General features: G+C 45.0%; 1 protein-coding gene across 2 annotated transcripts in view; it reads right to left on the minus strand.

Annotated features, from left to right (window-relative positions):
- The window catches only part of LOC140715928 (glutathione hydrolase 1 proenzyme-like), a 79,771-nt gene that overhangs the window by 16,081 nt on the left and 45,497 nt on the right, over positions 1 to 18,193 (minus strand). For both annotated transcript variants that reach the window (XM_073028481.1, XM_073028482.1), the window contains 3 exons: positions 14,330 to 14,466; positions 10,800 to 10,981; positions 4,071 to 4,195 (listed from right to left, as the gene is read on the minus strand). In XM_073028481.1, the coding sequence (XP_072884582.1) occupies positions 4,071 to 4,195; positions 10,800 to 10,981; positions 14,330 to 14,466 (444 nt within the window). The remainder of the gene's footprint in view (positions 1 to 4,070; positions 4,196 to 10,799; positions 10,982 to 14,329; positions 14,467 to 18,193) is intronic.

Raw genomic sequence — 18,193 nt, forward strand, 5'->3', positions numbered from 1 at the left:
TGCTAATTAATTGCTAATTTATTCTCATTATTATCAAGCTGCCGCCTGCGTACAGCGCTCCTTCGGTTGACATCTCTGGGAAGATCATGAAACCATATATTTCGCTTCTTTTATGTTTGTTTTCGTCTTGAATGTGATCCTGGAACAGCTGGAGTGCGTGTTCTGCGGTTTGGAGGTCGTTTGGGTGTTTCAGCGCTCTGCAGTCTCCGGGAGGCAGAGGCAGCGTGTGGCAACCTCATGGCGAGAAGACTCCGGGGTGGGTCACGAGCTGATGTTCGACTCCATTTTGCTGAATAAAGCTTCCATCGTTCGCCAATTGAAACATCGAGGTGAATGCAGAAGGTGAGCGCCGGCTGCCTGTCTTTTGATCACTGGTGTGATCACTCTGCTATGGAGATGGGAGACTGCCTTTTGATCACTGGTGGGATCGCTCTGCTACGGAGACGGGAGACTGCCTTTTGATCACTGGTGGGATCGCTCTGCTACGGAGACGGGAGACTGCCTTTTGATCACTGGTGGGATCGCTCTGCTACAGAGAGGGGAGACTGCCTTTTGATCACTGGTGGGATCGCTCTGCTACAGAGAGGGGAGACTGCCTTTTGATCACTGGGGGATCACTCTGCTACGGAGAGGGGAGACTGCCTTTTGATCACTGGTGGGATCACTCTGCTACGGAGAGGGGAGACTGCCTTTTGATCACTGGTGAGATCACTCTGCTACAGAGAGAGGAGACTGCCTTTTGATCACTGGTGGGATCACTCTGCTACGGAGAGGGGAGACTGCCTTTTGATCACTGGTGGGATCACTCTGCTATGAAGAGGGGAGACTGCCGTTTGATCACTGGTGGGATCGCTCTGCTACGGAGACGGGAGACTGCCTTTTGATCACTGGTGGGATCACTCTGCTACAGAGAGGGGAGACTGCCTTTTGATCACTGGTGGGATCGCTCTGCTACGGAGACGGGAGACTGCCTTTTGATCACTGGTGGGATCGCTCTGCTACAGAGAGGGGAGACTGCCTTTTGATCATTGGTGGGATCGCTCTGCTACGGAGAGGGGAGACTGCCTTTTGATCACTGGTGGGATCGCTCTGCTACGGAGAGGGGAGACTGCCTTTTGATCACTGGTGGGATCACTCTGCTACGGAGAGGGGAGACTGCCTTTTGATCACTGGTGAGATCACTCTGCTACAGAGAGAGGAGACTGCCTTTTGATCACTGGTGGGATCACTCTGCTACGGAGAGGGGAGACTGCCTTTTGATCACTGGTGAGATCACTCTGCTACAGAGAGAGGAGACTGCCTTTTGATCACTGGTGGGATCACTCTGCTACGGAGAGGGGAGACTGCCTTTTGATCACTGGTGAGATCACTCTGCTACAGAGAGAGGAGACTGCCTTTTGATCACTGGTGGGATCGCTCTGCTACGGAGAGGGGAGAGGCTGCTGCTGTGCCCGGAGAATGTTATCTGAGCTTTTTGCATTTTGGATATAAACTTGGACCATAGACATTTTTCATTCTTACCGTTTTCTATGTTTGGTGTTTTTCACCTGATATTTCTTGTTTTATTGTGTGGGGGGAGGGGGATTGAGGGTCAATGTACCTGCTCTGTTTTTTCATGCAGGGAGGAGGGATTTGGGGGCTGATGATCATGCTGACATTGTCTTCTCTCTTGGTTTTGTGACTATCTGGAGAAGAAAATCTCCAGAGTTGTATACTTTGATAATAAATGAACTTTTGAACCTTATTGAAGGTTATAAATAATAACTGGATAACGTAACGGATTATACTGATACTTAAGTTTGAGGGATTACATCTCCTGTTGGAGACATTTACTACTCTTTTATCTCCAGACAATCCTCCAAGAGGACCTCAAACTTGCCATAGGGTTTGGAGGCTTGCGTGCCTCAGTGACCCAGAGAGCCATGTTGGCTGAGTCAGGACTTCATCCTTTGGCTCTTGGTGGGGTCACCCATGCCGAACAGGTCAAAGGGTAGAGGCCAGGCAAAGAGTGGTCCACCAGTCCTCCAGGTTTGCTGGTTCAGCTCAGGGTTGACGAGCGTGACTGGTAAAATAAAGCTGTTATGTAAACAGCAGTGAAGAACCTTTCTACATCTGAGTGTGACGGTATTCCTGAGTCTCCACCCAGGACTCACATGACTGACAGTAGTGAAAACCGAGAGGAAACTACTGACATGATGAAGGAATCCCTGAACAGCGCTGGAGGTGGGAGTTCCTTCACTGCTGCCCTAAATGCCAGTGGCGTAACGGGCAGTAAGTAAATACCTCCAGGCATGAGGCATTAAGGCATTTTGGACCATTCCCGGTAGGGCAACTTAATCTGCAGCAGAGACCAAGATCATTCCAGGAGGAGGAATTATATTTTAAAAAAAAGAGGAAAAAAAACTGCACAAAGCTGGCCCTCCTATTTACAATTCAAGTGATTTGTCCTCGTAAATCCACCTGACCTATTTCAATCTCACGCCCTACGGGCCGCGTTGTCTAAACCGTTCCCGCGAAACCAAGTTTCCGAGCAATCAAACTGCGCGCAACCCGTTCATGCTGGCCATTACTGAATAGAAACAGACATGTAGATGCTGGACTCGAGACCAGGGAAAAAACACAATGCTGGGAGAACTATAGGAAGGATGTTGAGGCTTAGGAGAGAGCACAGAAGAGAGTTAACAGGGTGCTAGTTCCGAGGGCATGAGAGGCTGGATAAATTTGGGTTGTTTTTGCTGGAGCTCTGGCGACTGAGGGGAGATTTGATAGAGGTTTATAAGATTATGAGAGGCAGAGATAGAGTGGAGAGGAAATATCTGTTTCCCAGGGTTGAAATGTCTAATACCAGAAGGCGTGCATTGAAGGTGAAAGGGAGTAGATTCAAGGGGGATGTGAGAAAATGCTGGAGGAACTCAGCAGGCCAGGCAGCATCCGTGGAAAAAGGTACAGTCGACGTTTTGGCCCGAAACGTCGACTGTACTTTTTTTTCTCATAGATGCTGTCTGGCCTGCTGAGTTCCTCCAGCATTTTGTGTGTGTGACTTGGATTTCCAGCACCTGCAGATTTTCTCCTGTTTGTGGGATGTGAGGGTTAAGTTTTTAGTCAGAGAGTGGTGGATGCTTGGGACAGTGGTAGAGACTTTTCAGAGATGTTTGAATAGGCACATGGATGTGAGGAAGATGGAGGGATATGGACATGGTGTAGGTAGGCGGGAGTAGTGTTTACGTGTTTTTGATTTGCTTTTTAGCCGGTTCAGCACAACATTGTGGGCCGAATGGCCTGTCGCTGTGCTGTACTGTTCTATGTTCCAACTCTAAATAAAAAAGAAAATCCATAAAGTACTAAACTGAGCAGGTCAAGCAGCATCTGTGGACGTGAAAACTGTAGGTCAAAGTTTCCCCTGGAGAAACTTCATCAGGACCGGGAGAGAAGACTAGGGCGGCAAGGTAGTGTAGTGGTTAGCACAACGGGTTACAGTACAGGTGACCCAGGTTCAATTCCCGCCGCTGGTACTTTCCTCCCACAGATGTACCAGTTAGTAAATTAATTGGTCATTGTAAATTGCTTGACAATTTAATCCCATGACTAGGATTAAATTGGGGGATCGTTGGGAGGGCTAAAAGGGCCCTTTCAATAATATAGAATATGGGGGAGAGGTGGGTGGGACAGAGGCTGGTAGGTGGAAAGAATGATCATTCAAAATACTTTGATTCTTAAAGACGCAGATAAGGTCAAAGTGGACAGCATTCACACTCTAATTTCAGTTGTGCGTGCGCTGCTGTGAAATTTACCCCTGGGCACAAATAAAGTAGATTCTAGAGCAGCAGAAGTTCCAGCGTGCTCTCAGGTTACCACAGATACTTAGAAGTTTGAACGCAATGTGTAATTTCATTAGTAAGAAGGAAAGTAAATTCCAGCACATACGGTAATTGCAGAATTAGAATGAGGGGCGGTAAATCGTTTAAAATGAACTCAGAATCAATTTGGATGCTTACTTAGCCGAGTAATCGATTCTGTCCTTCCTCCCTCAGAAAATATACAGATTTAAAAGTACTAAAAATGAATTGTACCGGGTTGAGCGTAGTTTTGAGAACACGCTGGAAGACCGTTAGCATCCTCATTCTGCAGGGAGAAGTCTGCCATCTGGTTATTGAATATTATTCCAGTCACATTGGAACGGACAAACGATCCAAAGCTGCGAAGTGCAAGAAACCAGAATGAGAAGAAAATGGGAAACAGGAACGCAGATGTGGGTCTCGTTTCTGAAATATTTTGCTTTCAAGTTTGGAACATGAAGGCTGAATATTTAGCTCATCCGTGACCTAGTACCAACAATTTTTTAAAAATTTAGACTTACAGAGTCATACACTGCCACACAGAAACAGGCCATTCAGTCCATCTATGCTGAACTATTACGCCTAGTCCCATCGACCTGCGTCTGGACCACAGACCTCCATACCCTTCCGATCCATGTATCTTTCCAAATCTCTCCTTAACGCTGAAATTGAAACTGTGTTCGCCATGCTTCCACTAGCAGCTCCCTCTGATGTTCACCTTTCACCCCTAAGTCAAGTCAAGTCAACCTTTATTGTCATTTCCACCATAACTGCTGGTACAGTACACAGTAAAAATGAGACAACGTTTTTCAGGCCCACGGTTTACATGACACAGTACAAAAACTAGACTGAACTACGTAATAAAAAAAAGCACAGAGAAAGCTATACTAGACTACAGACCTACACAGGACTGCATAAAGTGCACAAAAACAGTATCGGCATTACAATAAATAATAAACAGGACAGTAGGGCAAGGTGTCAGTCCAGGCTTCGGGTGTTGAGGAGTCTGATAGCTTAACCCATGACCTTTAGTTCTCGTCCCACCCAACTTCAATGAATGCCCTTTTCTTAGAGCTGACATCACATATTTAATTTATGCACTTTGTTTGTCTATGCGTAATTCACCTGTAGATTTAATTCTTACTTCCCGAAGTTATTGTGTGTTACTGTGCTTTACACTCTGGTCCGGAGAAACATCGTCTTGTTTGGCAGTATACATGTATATAGTTAAATGACAATAAACTTGACTTGACTTGACATATTGATATACTCAATAACAATTGCCAGTAAAAATAATATAACAGGTAAGAACATATTGATTTAACCTGGTGAAGAGTTAGGTAACCTCACAAAACCAACTTTTACTTTGCACTTCCTGCTCCACAAAACCTCTTGGACTAATGATCAATGCCCTGTTTTTAATCAAACCCCTTTGGAGGTTGAGAAGTGAGGTCTCGAATCTATATGATGTTTGCCATGCAACATGCTCTGGCCGAAGTGTTGGTTTCAAGTCAAGTCAAGTCACTTTTTATTGTTATTTCGACCATAACTGCTGGCACAGTACACAGTAAAAATGAGACAACGTTTTTCAGGACCATGGTGCTACATGAAACAATATAAAAACTACACTGAACTATGTAAACCAACACAAAAACTACACTAGACTACAGACCTACCCAGGACTGCATAAAGTACACAGAACAGTGCAGGCATTACAATAAATAATAAACAAGACAATAGGCAGAGGGCAGTAGGTTGGTAGTCCGATGGCTTGGGGGGAAAATCTTGTAACCGGGTGACCGTCGAATCTTATTCAGTATCTTATTCAGAAGGCGGGCTCTGTCGTGGGCGAAGTACTGGAGAGTTTAACATCGGTAGCTGAGCGAAGGGCGCTGAGTAGGCTACGGTCAATTATGGAAAACCCTGAACATCCTCTACATAGCACCATCCAGAGACAGAGAAGCAGTTTCAGCGACAGGTTACTGTCGATGCAATGCTCCTCAGACAGGATGAAGAGGTCAATACTCCCCAATGCCATTAGGCTTTACAATTCAACTGCCAGGACTTAAGAACTTTTTTTAAAGCTATTATTAATGCTTTTTGAGTTAGTGATTTAGATGCATATCATATTATTACTGAGTTAAGTATTGTATGTAATGAGTTTTTGCTACAACAAGTGTATGGGACATTGGAAAAAATGTTGAATTTCCCCATGGGGATGAATAAAGTATCTATCTATCTATCTATCTATCTATCTAAAAGTGTACTTAGACATTCATCCGGGTAATGCTAGAATAGTTGTCTGTGCCTTTAATGATAATGTCATTACACACGCATGGGATAGTGTGGAGACCCTTTTGTTTTCTGTGGCAGAAGCTGTTGGAGCGTTGGAATCAAGCTCCCCCAGAGGTACTGGGTTGGGTGAGGAAAAGTGAGCATTAATTTACAATAGCCATGTGAATTTGTTTATGCTTGCTGGCGAATCGAGAATATCGGTAATTTGACGTGTTTTACATATGGATGTTTTAGATTTTCACGAGTAAAGAACTTGACGCTGGATAGCGTGGCTTGCAAAGTTCCTCACCGGCCAAGTAGGTCAGTCTTCCTGTAATTTAACTAGCGGGCAATATCTTGTAAAAGTTGTACCAAACTGCTAACTTTATTGTATCATGACTGATTGTGCATGTAACAGTGTAACGTGATGTTCAGTCTCCGTTCGGGGGTTCAGCTTGTGTACTAAAGAGTAATAGATGCCTTAGATGAGATGTATTTGCTTACATTTTTCGCTGCGATGTATAAGGTACAGGGTTGGGGGATTCCAATGTTGTTTGTATTGTGTTCCTTCAGAATTGCCACTACCATATTAGTTCCGTATTAGTACTGTATTAGTTTTGTGCGATTTTCTTTGTATTTTTGTACTGCACACGCAATCGGTCGAGACACAAGTGTGTGGATCGAAGGTTAAACGGAGACTGTAACGGTGGGACCTGATTGTAAAGTCATTCGTTTTCTTTTAAGACCCTCTTCTGGCACTTAAACATCTGAAACAGATAAAGGAATTAAAACCCGAAAAAGTGTTTGTTGTCCTGAGCGTGTACTTTTCCCCAGGCTACAACAATCTGTCACATAAGTAAACAGCTGAATGGCGGCGTCCGGGACTGTGTACAGTGGATGGGCACCGCGCACATCAGGTTGCAAAGCATGGGATCAGAAATGAGCACCCAGAGTGCTGACTGGGAGAATCCCGAAAAGAGAAACAAAAAGACCCAGCAACATCCTTGTAAACTTCCTCTGGACTCTTTCAACCTTATTTATATCTTTCTTGTAGGTAGGTGACCAAGACCGCACACAATACTCCAAATTAGGCCTCACCAATGTCTCATACAATTTCAACTTTCTGCTTTTAAGCTGCATCTTTTGGAAACTCTTCCTACACCGTCAAAAAGCGACGCTCATCGTGTTTTTTGTAGCTTCAATGCCTTGCATAAGGAGACCATGTCGTAATTTCCCAGAGCATGCTGGGCCCACTTGGTAGGTGCTGATCATGGTTAGCGATCAGCTCTCAGGTAACATTTTGTTATGCAGCATTTGAGAAAATCGGGCTACGTGTCAGAATTTCTGCGACAGCGCACTCAAAACGCTGGAGGAACTCAGCAAGTCGGGCAGCATCTATGGAGGGGAATAAACAGTCAACATTTCCTTGGGACCGATGAAGGGTTTCAGCCCAAAATGTCAACTGTTTAGTCCCCTGACATAAGTGTTACTGTTATGACTTGAAACTTCAAAACATTAGTTCAAAGAAACTCACGGGATGCTGAAAACATGGGTGTAGTTCGAGTTAACTTTAAATGAGGCGTGCACCTATCACGTGGTAGTGTGTGATAACGTCTGCATTTAATATACTTAAAGAGACAGTGGTGCTAGAAAGTTTGTGTACTTTCTATTTCTGCATAAATATGACCTAAAATGTGATCAGATCTTCATGCAAGTCCTAAAATTAGATAAAGAGAACCCAATTAAACAAATAACACAAAAAACATTATACCTGTTCATTTATTTATTGAGAAAAATTGTCCGGTATTACGTGCAACACACAAAACGCTGGAGGAACTCAGCAGACCCAGCAGCCTCTATGGTAACGAGTACAGTTGACGTTTTGGGCTGAGATCCTTCAGCAGGACTGGAGATAAAAAACTGAGGAGTAGGTTTAAAAGGTGGGTGGAAGGGAGAGAGAAACACAAGGTGATAGGTGAAACCGGGAGGGGGAGGGACGAAGTTGATTGGTGAAAGAGATACAGGGCTGGAGAAGGGGGAATCTGATAGAAGAGGACAGAAGACCATGGAAGGAAGAAAAGGGGGGAGGAGGAGCACTGGAGGGAGGTGATGGGTGGGCAAGGAGATAAGGTGAGAGAGGGAAAAGGGGATGGGGAATGGTGAAGGGGGGGGGCATTACTGGAATTTCGAGAAATCGATATTCATGCCATCAGGTTGGAGGCTACCCAGACGGAATATAAGGTGTTGTTCCCCCAATCTGAGTGTGACCTCATCATGACAGAAAAGGAGGCAATGGATAGGCATATTGGAATGGGAATGGGAAGTGGAATTAGAATGCATGGCCACTGGGAGATCCCGTTTTCTCTGGCAGACGGAGCTTAGGTGTGCGGAGAAGCAGTCTGCCAATTTATGTCGGATCTCACCGATATGAGGAAAGCTACACCAGGAGCACCAGGCACAGCGTATGATGCCAACAGACTGACATGTGAAGCGTTGCCTCACCTGAAAGGAACGTTCAAAACAACAAATATATTACATGCATTTGTTGGAAAGAGTATGTGAACCTCTGGGGTAACGCCTTCTACAAAAGCTACTTGTAGTCAGGTGTTCCAGTCAATGAGATAAGATTGGAGGTGTGGGTTGTGGAGGTGCCCTGCCCTATAAAAAAAGACACATCAAGTCAGGTTACTGACAGAGCCTGCTCTTCTCAAGAAATCTCTGTTTACATGCATCACGCCTCAATCAAAACAACTTTCAGAAGACCTTGGAAGAAAAGTTGTAAAGGTGCATGAAGCTGGAAAAGGCTACAAAAGCATTTCTAAAGACCTGAGTGTTCATCAGACCACAGTAAGAGAAATTGTCTACATATAGAGGAAATTCAATACCGTTGCTACTCTCCCTCGGAGTGGGCATCCTGCAAAGATCACACCAAGAGCACAATGTGCAATGCTGAAGGGGGTGAAAAAGAACCCGGGGTAACAGCAAAAGACCTGCAGAAATCTCGAGAACTTGCTAAAGTCTCTGTTCATGTGTCCATTATAAGAAAAGCACCAGGGTGGAAACCACTGCTCTCCAAAAAAAAAACATTGCTGCACGTCTCAAGTTTGCAAAAGACCACCTGGATGTTCTACAATGCTTCTGTGACAATGTTCTGTGGATAGATGAAACAGAAGTTGAACTTTTTGGCAGAAATGCACACCACTATGTTTGGAGGAAAAAGGGCACTGCACACCAACATCAAAACCTCATCCCAACTGTGAAGCACGGTGGAAAGAGCATCATGGTTTGGGGCTGCTTTGCTGCCTCAGGGCCTGGGCAGCTTGCAGTTGTTGAGGGGACAATGAATTCGAAATTGTATCAAGACATTTTACAGGAGAATGTCAGGGTAGCAGTCCGTCACCTGAAGTTTAATAGAAGTTGGAGAATGCAACAAGACAATGATCGGAAAGTCATGAGCAAATTAACAACAAAATGGTTTAAAAAGAAGAAAATTTGTGGTTTGGAATGGTCGAGTCAAAGTCAAAGTCCTGACCTTAATCCTACAGAGATGTTATGGAAGGAGCTGAAGCAAGCAGCTCATGCAAGGAAGCCCAGCAACATCCCAGAGTTGAAGCAGTTTTGTAAAGAAGAATGGCCTAAAGATTCCTCCGAGTTGGTGTGCAGGACTGATCAACAGTTACTGGGAATGTTTGGTTGAAGTTATTGCTGTACAATGGGGTCACAACAGCTACTGAAAGCAAAGGTTCATACACTTTTTCCAACAATGCATGTAATATTGGATCATTTTTCTCAATAAATAAATAAACAAGTATAATCTTTTTGTGTTATTTATTTAATTGTGTTCTCTTTATCCAGTTTTAGGACATGTGAAGATCTGATCACGTTTTAGGTCACACTTATGCAGCAATAGAGAAAATTCTACAGGGTTCACAAACTTTCTAGCACCGATGTTCAACCCGTGGTGAATTACTTAAGCAAAAATGCAAGATGGAGATCGGGATGATAAGATGTGGAGATAGAGATGATAAGAGATGGAGCTGATTGACTGGAGATGGAGGTGATTGATTAGAGATGGAGATGATTGGTTAGAGATGGATTTGATTGGCTAGAGATGGAATTGATTGGTTAGAGATGGAGATGGTTGGAGATGGAGATGATTGATTGGAGATGGAGATGATTGGTTAGAGATGGGTTTGATTGGTTAGAGATGGAATTGATTGGTTAGAGATGGGTTTGATTGGTTAGAGATGGGTTTGATTGGCTAGAGATGGGTTTGATTGGCTAGAGATGGAATTGATTGGCTAGAGATGGATTTGATTGGCTAGAGATGGAATTGATTGGTTAGAGATGGGTTTGATTGGTTAGAGATGGAGATGATTGGAGATGGAGATGATTGATTGGAGATGGAAATGATTGATTGGAGATGGAGATGACTGATTGAAGATGAAGATGATTGATTGGAGATGGAGATGGAAGATTGCTCAAATATTATTGAAATATCAAATACACAACAGTTAACTGGCCTGCTGAGTTCCTCCAGCAATTTGTGTGTGTTGCTCAAAATGTCTAGCATCTGAAGAAATACAAGATTACCACAGTATTTCTGTACTTTTAAGCATGAGTCATATCCTCAGTCAACCTACTTCAGGGCAGCTACAAAACCACCCAATAAAAATAGACAATACTTACTAGCCATTGATGGTGCTGGTAACTGATACAGCACTGCCATCCTCAGCTACCACAGAAAGATGAGATGTTCCACTCTGCCCAGGCAAAAGGCATTTTATCCCATAGTCATCAATTCTTTCACTGGTTTTTCCATCATTGATCCTTCCTCGAATTTCATTGGCTTTCGAGATCATCTCAACGGCCTATTTTATTGACAAAATTTAGTTAAAACAAGGAAAATAAAAGACAATAAATACCACCCACCCATGGTCAACTTCACAACGTTAATAACCTTATAAACTTAGTTTGGAACATGAATCATATTTCCAATGTGACCTGTCAAAGTACCCAGTGTACGTTTTAACAAGCGAAGCACTCCTTTCATTTCATGCTGACTTTTTCTTGCCTGAATCTTCACAATCCAATCTTTCCAGTCTGCAAGGTTTTCTCACTCGATACTAATTGAGCCACCAATTAGTTAAAGGCAACACACACAAAAAGCTGGAGCAACTCAGCTGGTTATTCATCTATGGAAATAAATAAGCAGTCAATGTTTCGGGCCAAGACCCTTCTTCAGGACATGTATTTCCGATGTACCAATTAATCTAAGGTGCTTACTTATAGAACTTGTAGAATAGAGGGCTATGCGGTGGGGTAATTCTAGGCAGTTTCTAGAGCGGGTTACATGGGCGGCACAACATTGTGGGCCGAAGGGCCTGTAATGTACTGTAGATTTCTGTTCTATGTTCTTATTAGACTTAAATCAGATCAACTTTGCTCACAGATTCCTATATTAAGAAAGACCATAAGACGATAAGATTTTGCAGCAGAATTAGGCAATTTGGCCCATCGAGTCTGCTCCACCATTTCATTATTGCCGATTCATTTCCCTCTCAGCCCCAATCTCCTGCCTTTGCCCCGTATCCCTTCCTGCCTTTCATATTACACCGCTTGGTGGAACTTGCCCGCTACTGTACTGTGAAAGGAACAATTTAATTTAAATAGTACCTACAGCAGAGTAAAATGCCCAAAATGTGTTTGCAAGAACAGGTCATAGTGTATATAATAGAACAGTGAATAAACGTGTGTTTTCAAGAGCACCCTAACTCACTGAAACCTATTGAATGGTGAAAGGCCTTGATAGAGTGGATGTGGAGAGGATGTTTCCTGTGGTGGGCGAGTCTAAGACCAGAGGACACAGCCTCAGAATAGAGGAGTGTCCTTTTAGAACAGAGGTGAGGAGGAATTCCTTTAGCTAGGGAATGGTGAATCTGTGGAATTCATTGCCACAGGCAGCTGTGGAGGCCGAGTCTTTATGAATATTTGAGGCAGAGGTTGATAGATTCTTAATTAATCAGGGCACGAAGGGATACGGGGGTAGGCAGGAGATCGGGGCTGAGACAGAAAGAGGATCAGCCATGATGAAATGGTGAAGCCAACTCAAAGAAGCTAACGGCCTAGTTCTGCTCCTATATCTTATGGTCTAATGTATATATCTGCAAAGAACTTCCAGCGTTCTGTGTTTTCATTTTCTATAACCAATAAAGCAATTACACAGTGAGTGAACTGTGATGGGCAATAGTTAATCTACTAAAACTATTAAACATGGTGACTATTTATCTCTACAACAGGATGGAAGGTGGATTCCAATATGCGCATCTGCATGGTAACAAGGACTGGAGCTCCTAAGAACAAAGCTGGGGAGAAAAAATATCAGATCTTCAATCTAGTAACAAGCTTTGAATGAAATATACAGCCAGTGTAAAGCTGTTACACAAACAGGTGATGAAATGCCGTCATTCATATTGAGTTGGATGATATTTGAGAAGAAATGCTTATAGAACTTAATAGAAAGTTCAGAAATAAAAGTTGGTCAAAGCATTAGGACTGCTCTTCAGCAAAGAGTAAGGAATTAGGATGAGTAAGTTTGAGGAGGTGGTGTGATGATCTCTCAGAATGAAAAAAAGAGCAGTGAGAATCTCAAGTACTCCTATCACCTCCCTCTGGTGTTCCTCTCCCTTCCCTTTCTTCTATGGTCTGCTGTCCTCTCCTATCAGATTTCCCCCTTCTCCAGCCCTTTATCTCTTTCACCAATCAAATTCCCAGCTCTTTACTTTACCCCCTCCCCCTCTCCCAGTTCCACCTATCACCTGCCACCTTGTACTTCTTTCTCCCCTTCCCACATCTTCTTACCCTGACTTTTCCTCTTCCTTTCTAGTCCCGATGAAAGGGTCCCAGCCCGAAACTGTTTACTCTTTCCCATAGATGCTGCCTGACTTGCTGAGTTCCTCCAGCACTGTGTGTGTGTGTGTGTGTGTGTGTGTGTGTGTGCCATCTTTCAAATATCTGGGGAGCATTCTCTCTGAGGATAGCGGCATTGACAATGACATCCAGAGCCGCATTAAACAGGCATCAGCTGCCTTTGGGAGACTTCAGCGTCGAGTCTTTCAGAACAGGAGCCTTCGTCCCTCCACAAGGATCACCATATACCAAGCGGTCTGTGTCACCACCCTCCTTTATAGCCGTGAAGCTTGGGTAACCTACAGCCGTCACATCAAGTCCTTGGAGCGCTTCCCCATAAGCTGCCTTCAGTGCATCCTGGGAATTACCTGCCCTGAGCGGGTGCCTCACACTGAAATACTTGTAAAGACCAACTGCAGAAGTATTGAGGCCATGATCACCCAGCGTCAGCTGCAGTGGCTGGGTCACGTGATAAGGATGCCCCCATGTCGGCAACCCCGCAGAGTGTTACACGGCCAGCTACATCATGGTCGACGCTCAGCTGGAGGGCCAAAGAGGCGCTATAAGGATCAGATGAAGAATGCTTTAAGGAAGTGCAAGATCAGACCTGATGACCTGGAGGATGTTGCTGCTGACCGTATCACTTGGCGACAGCTGTGTAGGGACGGGGTTCGTATTCTGGAGATGGAAAGAACAACCAGAAGACAGCAGAAGAGAGCCAGGAGAAATGCAGCCATGGTTGCCGTCACTACCACCACTACCACATATACATGTCCCACCCGCAATAGAGCTCGTGGGTCCGGGATAGGACTGTATAATCATCAAAGATCTCGCCGTTAAAGGAGTGGATGTCATTATCGGATTTTGATGGATAACCGAAGAAGTAAGTAAGTAAGTGTGTGTGTGTGTGTGTGTGTGTGTGTGTGTGTGTGTGTGTGTGTGTGTGTGTGTGTGTGTGTGTGTGTGTGTGTGTGTGTGTGTGTGTGTGTGTGTGTGTGTGTGTGTGTGTGTGTTTCTTTGGATTTCCAGCATCTGCAGATTTTCGGCGCACCAAGGCCCAATGTAAACCACCTCACGCACACGGCCCACTCATCCACCTCATCAGTCACCTGCCGTCCCACCCAGGCTCGTCTTCACCAATGCGGAACCAGGGTGCAATCTCAAGAGACTGGTTAAGAGGGAAAAAGAAAGTTTCATGACCCAGGACATGTTTCCACACACAGCTTCCATTCTAAACAAGGCCATAGGAAGTTACACATGGAAAACTGACACCGAACAGCAAGCACACACAGACAATTCTCTCTTCCTACCTCTTTGTGGTCACTGGAGCTCGGATACTCCAACTTGCTTCTCTCAGCAAACGCAAATTTGAAAGCTTCCATTATTCTATGGTATGTTAAGACTTTCTTTTCCGGAGACGATATACTCTCTCTGGAAAATTGGTATCCTAAAAATAGATTATGAAAATAAAAACTGGATGTAAAAATTGGTCAATTAATGCCAGATCAGAGCTTCACAAAGTAATGAATGAAATCATGCAAACAAGCATTACAGCAGATCAAAAAGGAATCTACTCCCAGACCTGTGACCTCCATGAACCTGAAGAACAACAGGAGTTCAGGGGTTGCCATGTTATTATAGCACAAAAGTTCAGAGATCAAAGTACATTTATTATTAAAGGATGTACTTTATATACAAAGCACACGTCAAAATGGTTGTTATGAGATGTCCAGTGTGGTAGTGTAGTGGGTAGTGCCTGTTGTTCTCACTTTCAGCTTCCACTGCTGGCTAGCAGTCTTGCGAGAAGGACAGATGAGTGTGTAAGTCTCTCCCTGCCAGTGCACGGCCTCTCCTACAGCAAGCCTCGTGTAGTGCCTCCTCGCTGGTGACACATGGAAACTGAACTCCTTTTGGACTCAGGCTGGACTACAGAGGGTGGGGAGGAGGTCTGGCCCCTGTACAAGCAGCACGCAGGCCCACCGGTGTGTGGACACGGCCTGGTGCTCGTGAACCAGATCCCCAGCTCTGGGTAAACAGCCCCACTGCCTTGTGGGCAGCCTCGGGAGAGACGAAGGCTACGGGAGTAAACCCAGACAGCAAATCCGGAGTGGAGCCCCTAAGGCGGCTGGACATCATTGAACGTCCTTCCGGCAGCTCCTGCAGCCAAGCTGATGCCAGACATATTGCTTCATAAGCTTTCCTTTGGACCACACTGGTGAGGTAGAGAGCGGGATCTTGACGACTGGGCATCTCAGGATCCCCATACCATCCACCCAGGCTAGTGATGATGATCATCACCTATTGTCCTTCGAGACAGATGGACACCAACCATACATTACACAACCTTGAGATTCCTCTTTTTGCAGGCAGCCACAAAACAAAGAAACCCAAAAGAACCCATTAAAAAAGTCAGACACCCAATGTGCAGAGAAATAAAGCAAATCATGCGAATAAAAGCGACCGAATAGCGTTCAGAACTGAAGTCCACAGACGCTCAGTTCAGCGCAGAGCCGAGTAAACGTCGTGGAGCAGCGAGACGAACCAGCCCGTCTCTCGGCTCAGCCCTTGCACCCTGACCTTTCCAGTCTGGCCCAGCTCCTACATCACTGTCCAAACATTGGGTTCAGTCTCTTCCATATGCTCCAGGGCTGGAACCCGCCACCTCAATCCAGCCTTTAGGAACCCGCCACCTCAATTCGACCTTTCCAATTTGGCCACAAGCAAGAAGCCGCTGAGACCCACCGGTGCCATCTTAAACCAGCGACCTGGGTTCAATTCAGCCGCTCTCTGTAAGGAATCAGTTTGTTCTTCCCATGAGCACGTGGGTTTCCTTGCACATTCCAATGATATACGGGTTAATTGGTCACGTGGGTGTAATTGGGTTGGCTCGGGCTCATTGGGGCAGAACTGTTTGTTACCGCGACGTTTCTCTAAGTAAACCAGAGTCGGAGATGTGAAGGAACACTTCTGCAAATGACAGGCTGACCCCACCCATACGCTATGGCGTCTTGACTATTCTTCCTGGAACTCACAACATGACAGCGTTGTGGAAGTGTCTTCACCCCCCCATAGGGTAATTATTCCACAGGGTAACTGGGCACTGCCTTTTCAAGGGGCCATCGATTAAAAAAAGCAACAAACGCAAAGTTTTCTGTCATGAATCCCAGGTTTTTGACAAATTCAAACACAGGAGACACATCTCATAGTTGTTCCGTGTTTCATTTTAATCTTTTTGTATGAAGTCATTGGGCACAAAACCCAGCTCCTTGCCACATCCTGTCAGAGCTAACCATCAAGCACCAATCAATAATGTTAATCAACACCATAACTTTCTATGTCTTGGTAATTCAAATGTTTGTCTGCGTAACTTTTTTATATAATGTTGTGTTTCTGCCTCCACCATCCTTTCGGACAGTTTGGTCATTTTGCGCTGTGTTGTATGACGTGGATGATCATGGACTTTCCGTGACCGTGATTGTTCTTGGCAAATTTTTCCCACAGGAGTGGTTTGCCATTGCCTTCTTCTGGGCAGTGTCTTTACAAGACGGGTGACCCCCCCAGCCATTAACAACACAGAGATTGTCTGCCTGGCGTCAGTGGTCGCATAACCAGGACTTGAGAGATGCACCGGCTGCTCGTACGACCATCCACCTCCTGTTCCCATGGCTTCAGGTGGGGGCTAGGCAGGTGCTACACCTTGCCCAAGGGTCACCTGCAGGCTAGCAGAAGAAAGGAGCACCTCACACCTCCTTACATCTCCACCCTGCCACCCATTTTCAAATAGTACATTCTAAATTTCAAACACTGTGTGTGGAAAATAATTCTTCATATATCCCCTCTCTACCTCTTACTCCCTATATCCATAATCAACTTCTTTCTATCCCTGCTCAACCTCTTACTCTTTATGTTATGCTTTTGTATGTCCTTTGGTTCTGGATACCTTGGCTGAGGGTAACATCTACCCTATCAATGGCCTAATTATTTTGCACACCTCCATCTGGTCTCCCCTCGGTCCTCTGCATTATGACAAAAACAAGCCCAGAGTATCCAGCCTCACCTCTTCACTGAGACCCTCCATCCCAGGCAATATCCTGGTGAATCTCCTCTGCACCCACCCCAGTGCAATAATTTCTTTTCTCTACTCGGGCAAACCAAAACTGCTTGCAGTATTCCCGAGGAGTGCTCACCAATGTTTTGTAAACCTGCAAATATTTCTAGTTACATCCTTGAAAAACCGAATCAAGTTACTTAGTCAGGATCTCCCACCAAAAAGCCATGTCGTCACTCCCCGATCAATCCTTGTCTTTCTAAATGTAGATTGGTCCTGTCAGCACGATTTTTCTCCCCATTTATCTTTTACAACACAAGTTCAGGGCTGCCCCGCGATAGGAAGGACATTGAGGCTCTGGAGAGGGCGCAGAAGAGGTTTACCAGGATGCTGCCTGGTTTAGAGGGCGTGTGAGGCTGGACAAACATGGGTTGCTTTCTCTGGAGTGTCGGAGGCAGAGGGGAGATCTGAAAGAAGTTCATAAGATTATGAGAGGCATAGACAGAGTGGACAGAGGGTATCTGTTTCCCAGGGTTGAAATGCCTAATACCAGAAGGCATGCATTGAAGGTGAGAGGGGGTAGGTTCAAGGGGGATTTGTACTCTGGGAGAGGTGGATGCCTGGAATGCGCTGCCTGGTGTGGTGGTAGAGGCAAATACATTGGAGGCTCTTAAGAGATGTTTGGGTGTAAGGAAGATGGAGGGATCTGGACATGGTGTAGGTAGCAGGGATTAGTGTTGGGGTGTTTTTGATTTACTTTTTAGCTGGTACAGCACAGCATTGTGGGCTGAATGGCCTGTTCCTACACTGTTCTATGTTCTATGTACAACATTATGCAAGCATCCTGCCTTTATTTTCTAAGCACCAGAGTTGTGGAAAATGGTGAACCCTTCCTTCATTCATTCACTGAAAATGTGTAGTCTGCTTCCGTGCTGGTGCAGGGACCAAGGAAGTTAACCAGAGCACAGCAGCCAGCGTGAGTGGGCAATTAAAATGGCTGTGACTGAGCTTCAGGTAGAGTCCATATGAAGTACGACAGCAGTAGGTGAAAAAAATACCTTTGATTAAAAGTCAATGAAATTGGACAATTTATTGAGATACTCTTCATGCCACACTGCCCGGCAAC

The sequence above is a fragment of the Hemitrygon akajei genome, chromosome 24 (assembly GCF_048418815.1).
Source record: "Hemitrygon akajei chromosome 24, sHemAka1.3, whole genome shotgun sequence".
Lineage (NCBI taxonomy): Eukaryota > Metazoa > Chordata > Chondrichthyes > Myliobatiformes > Dasyatidae > Hemitrygon > Hemitrygon akajei.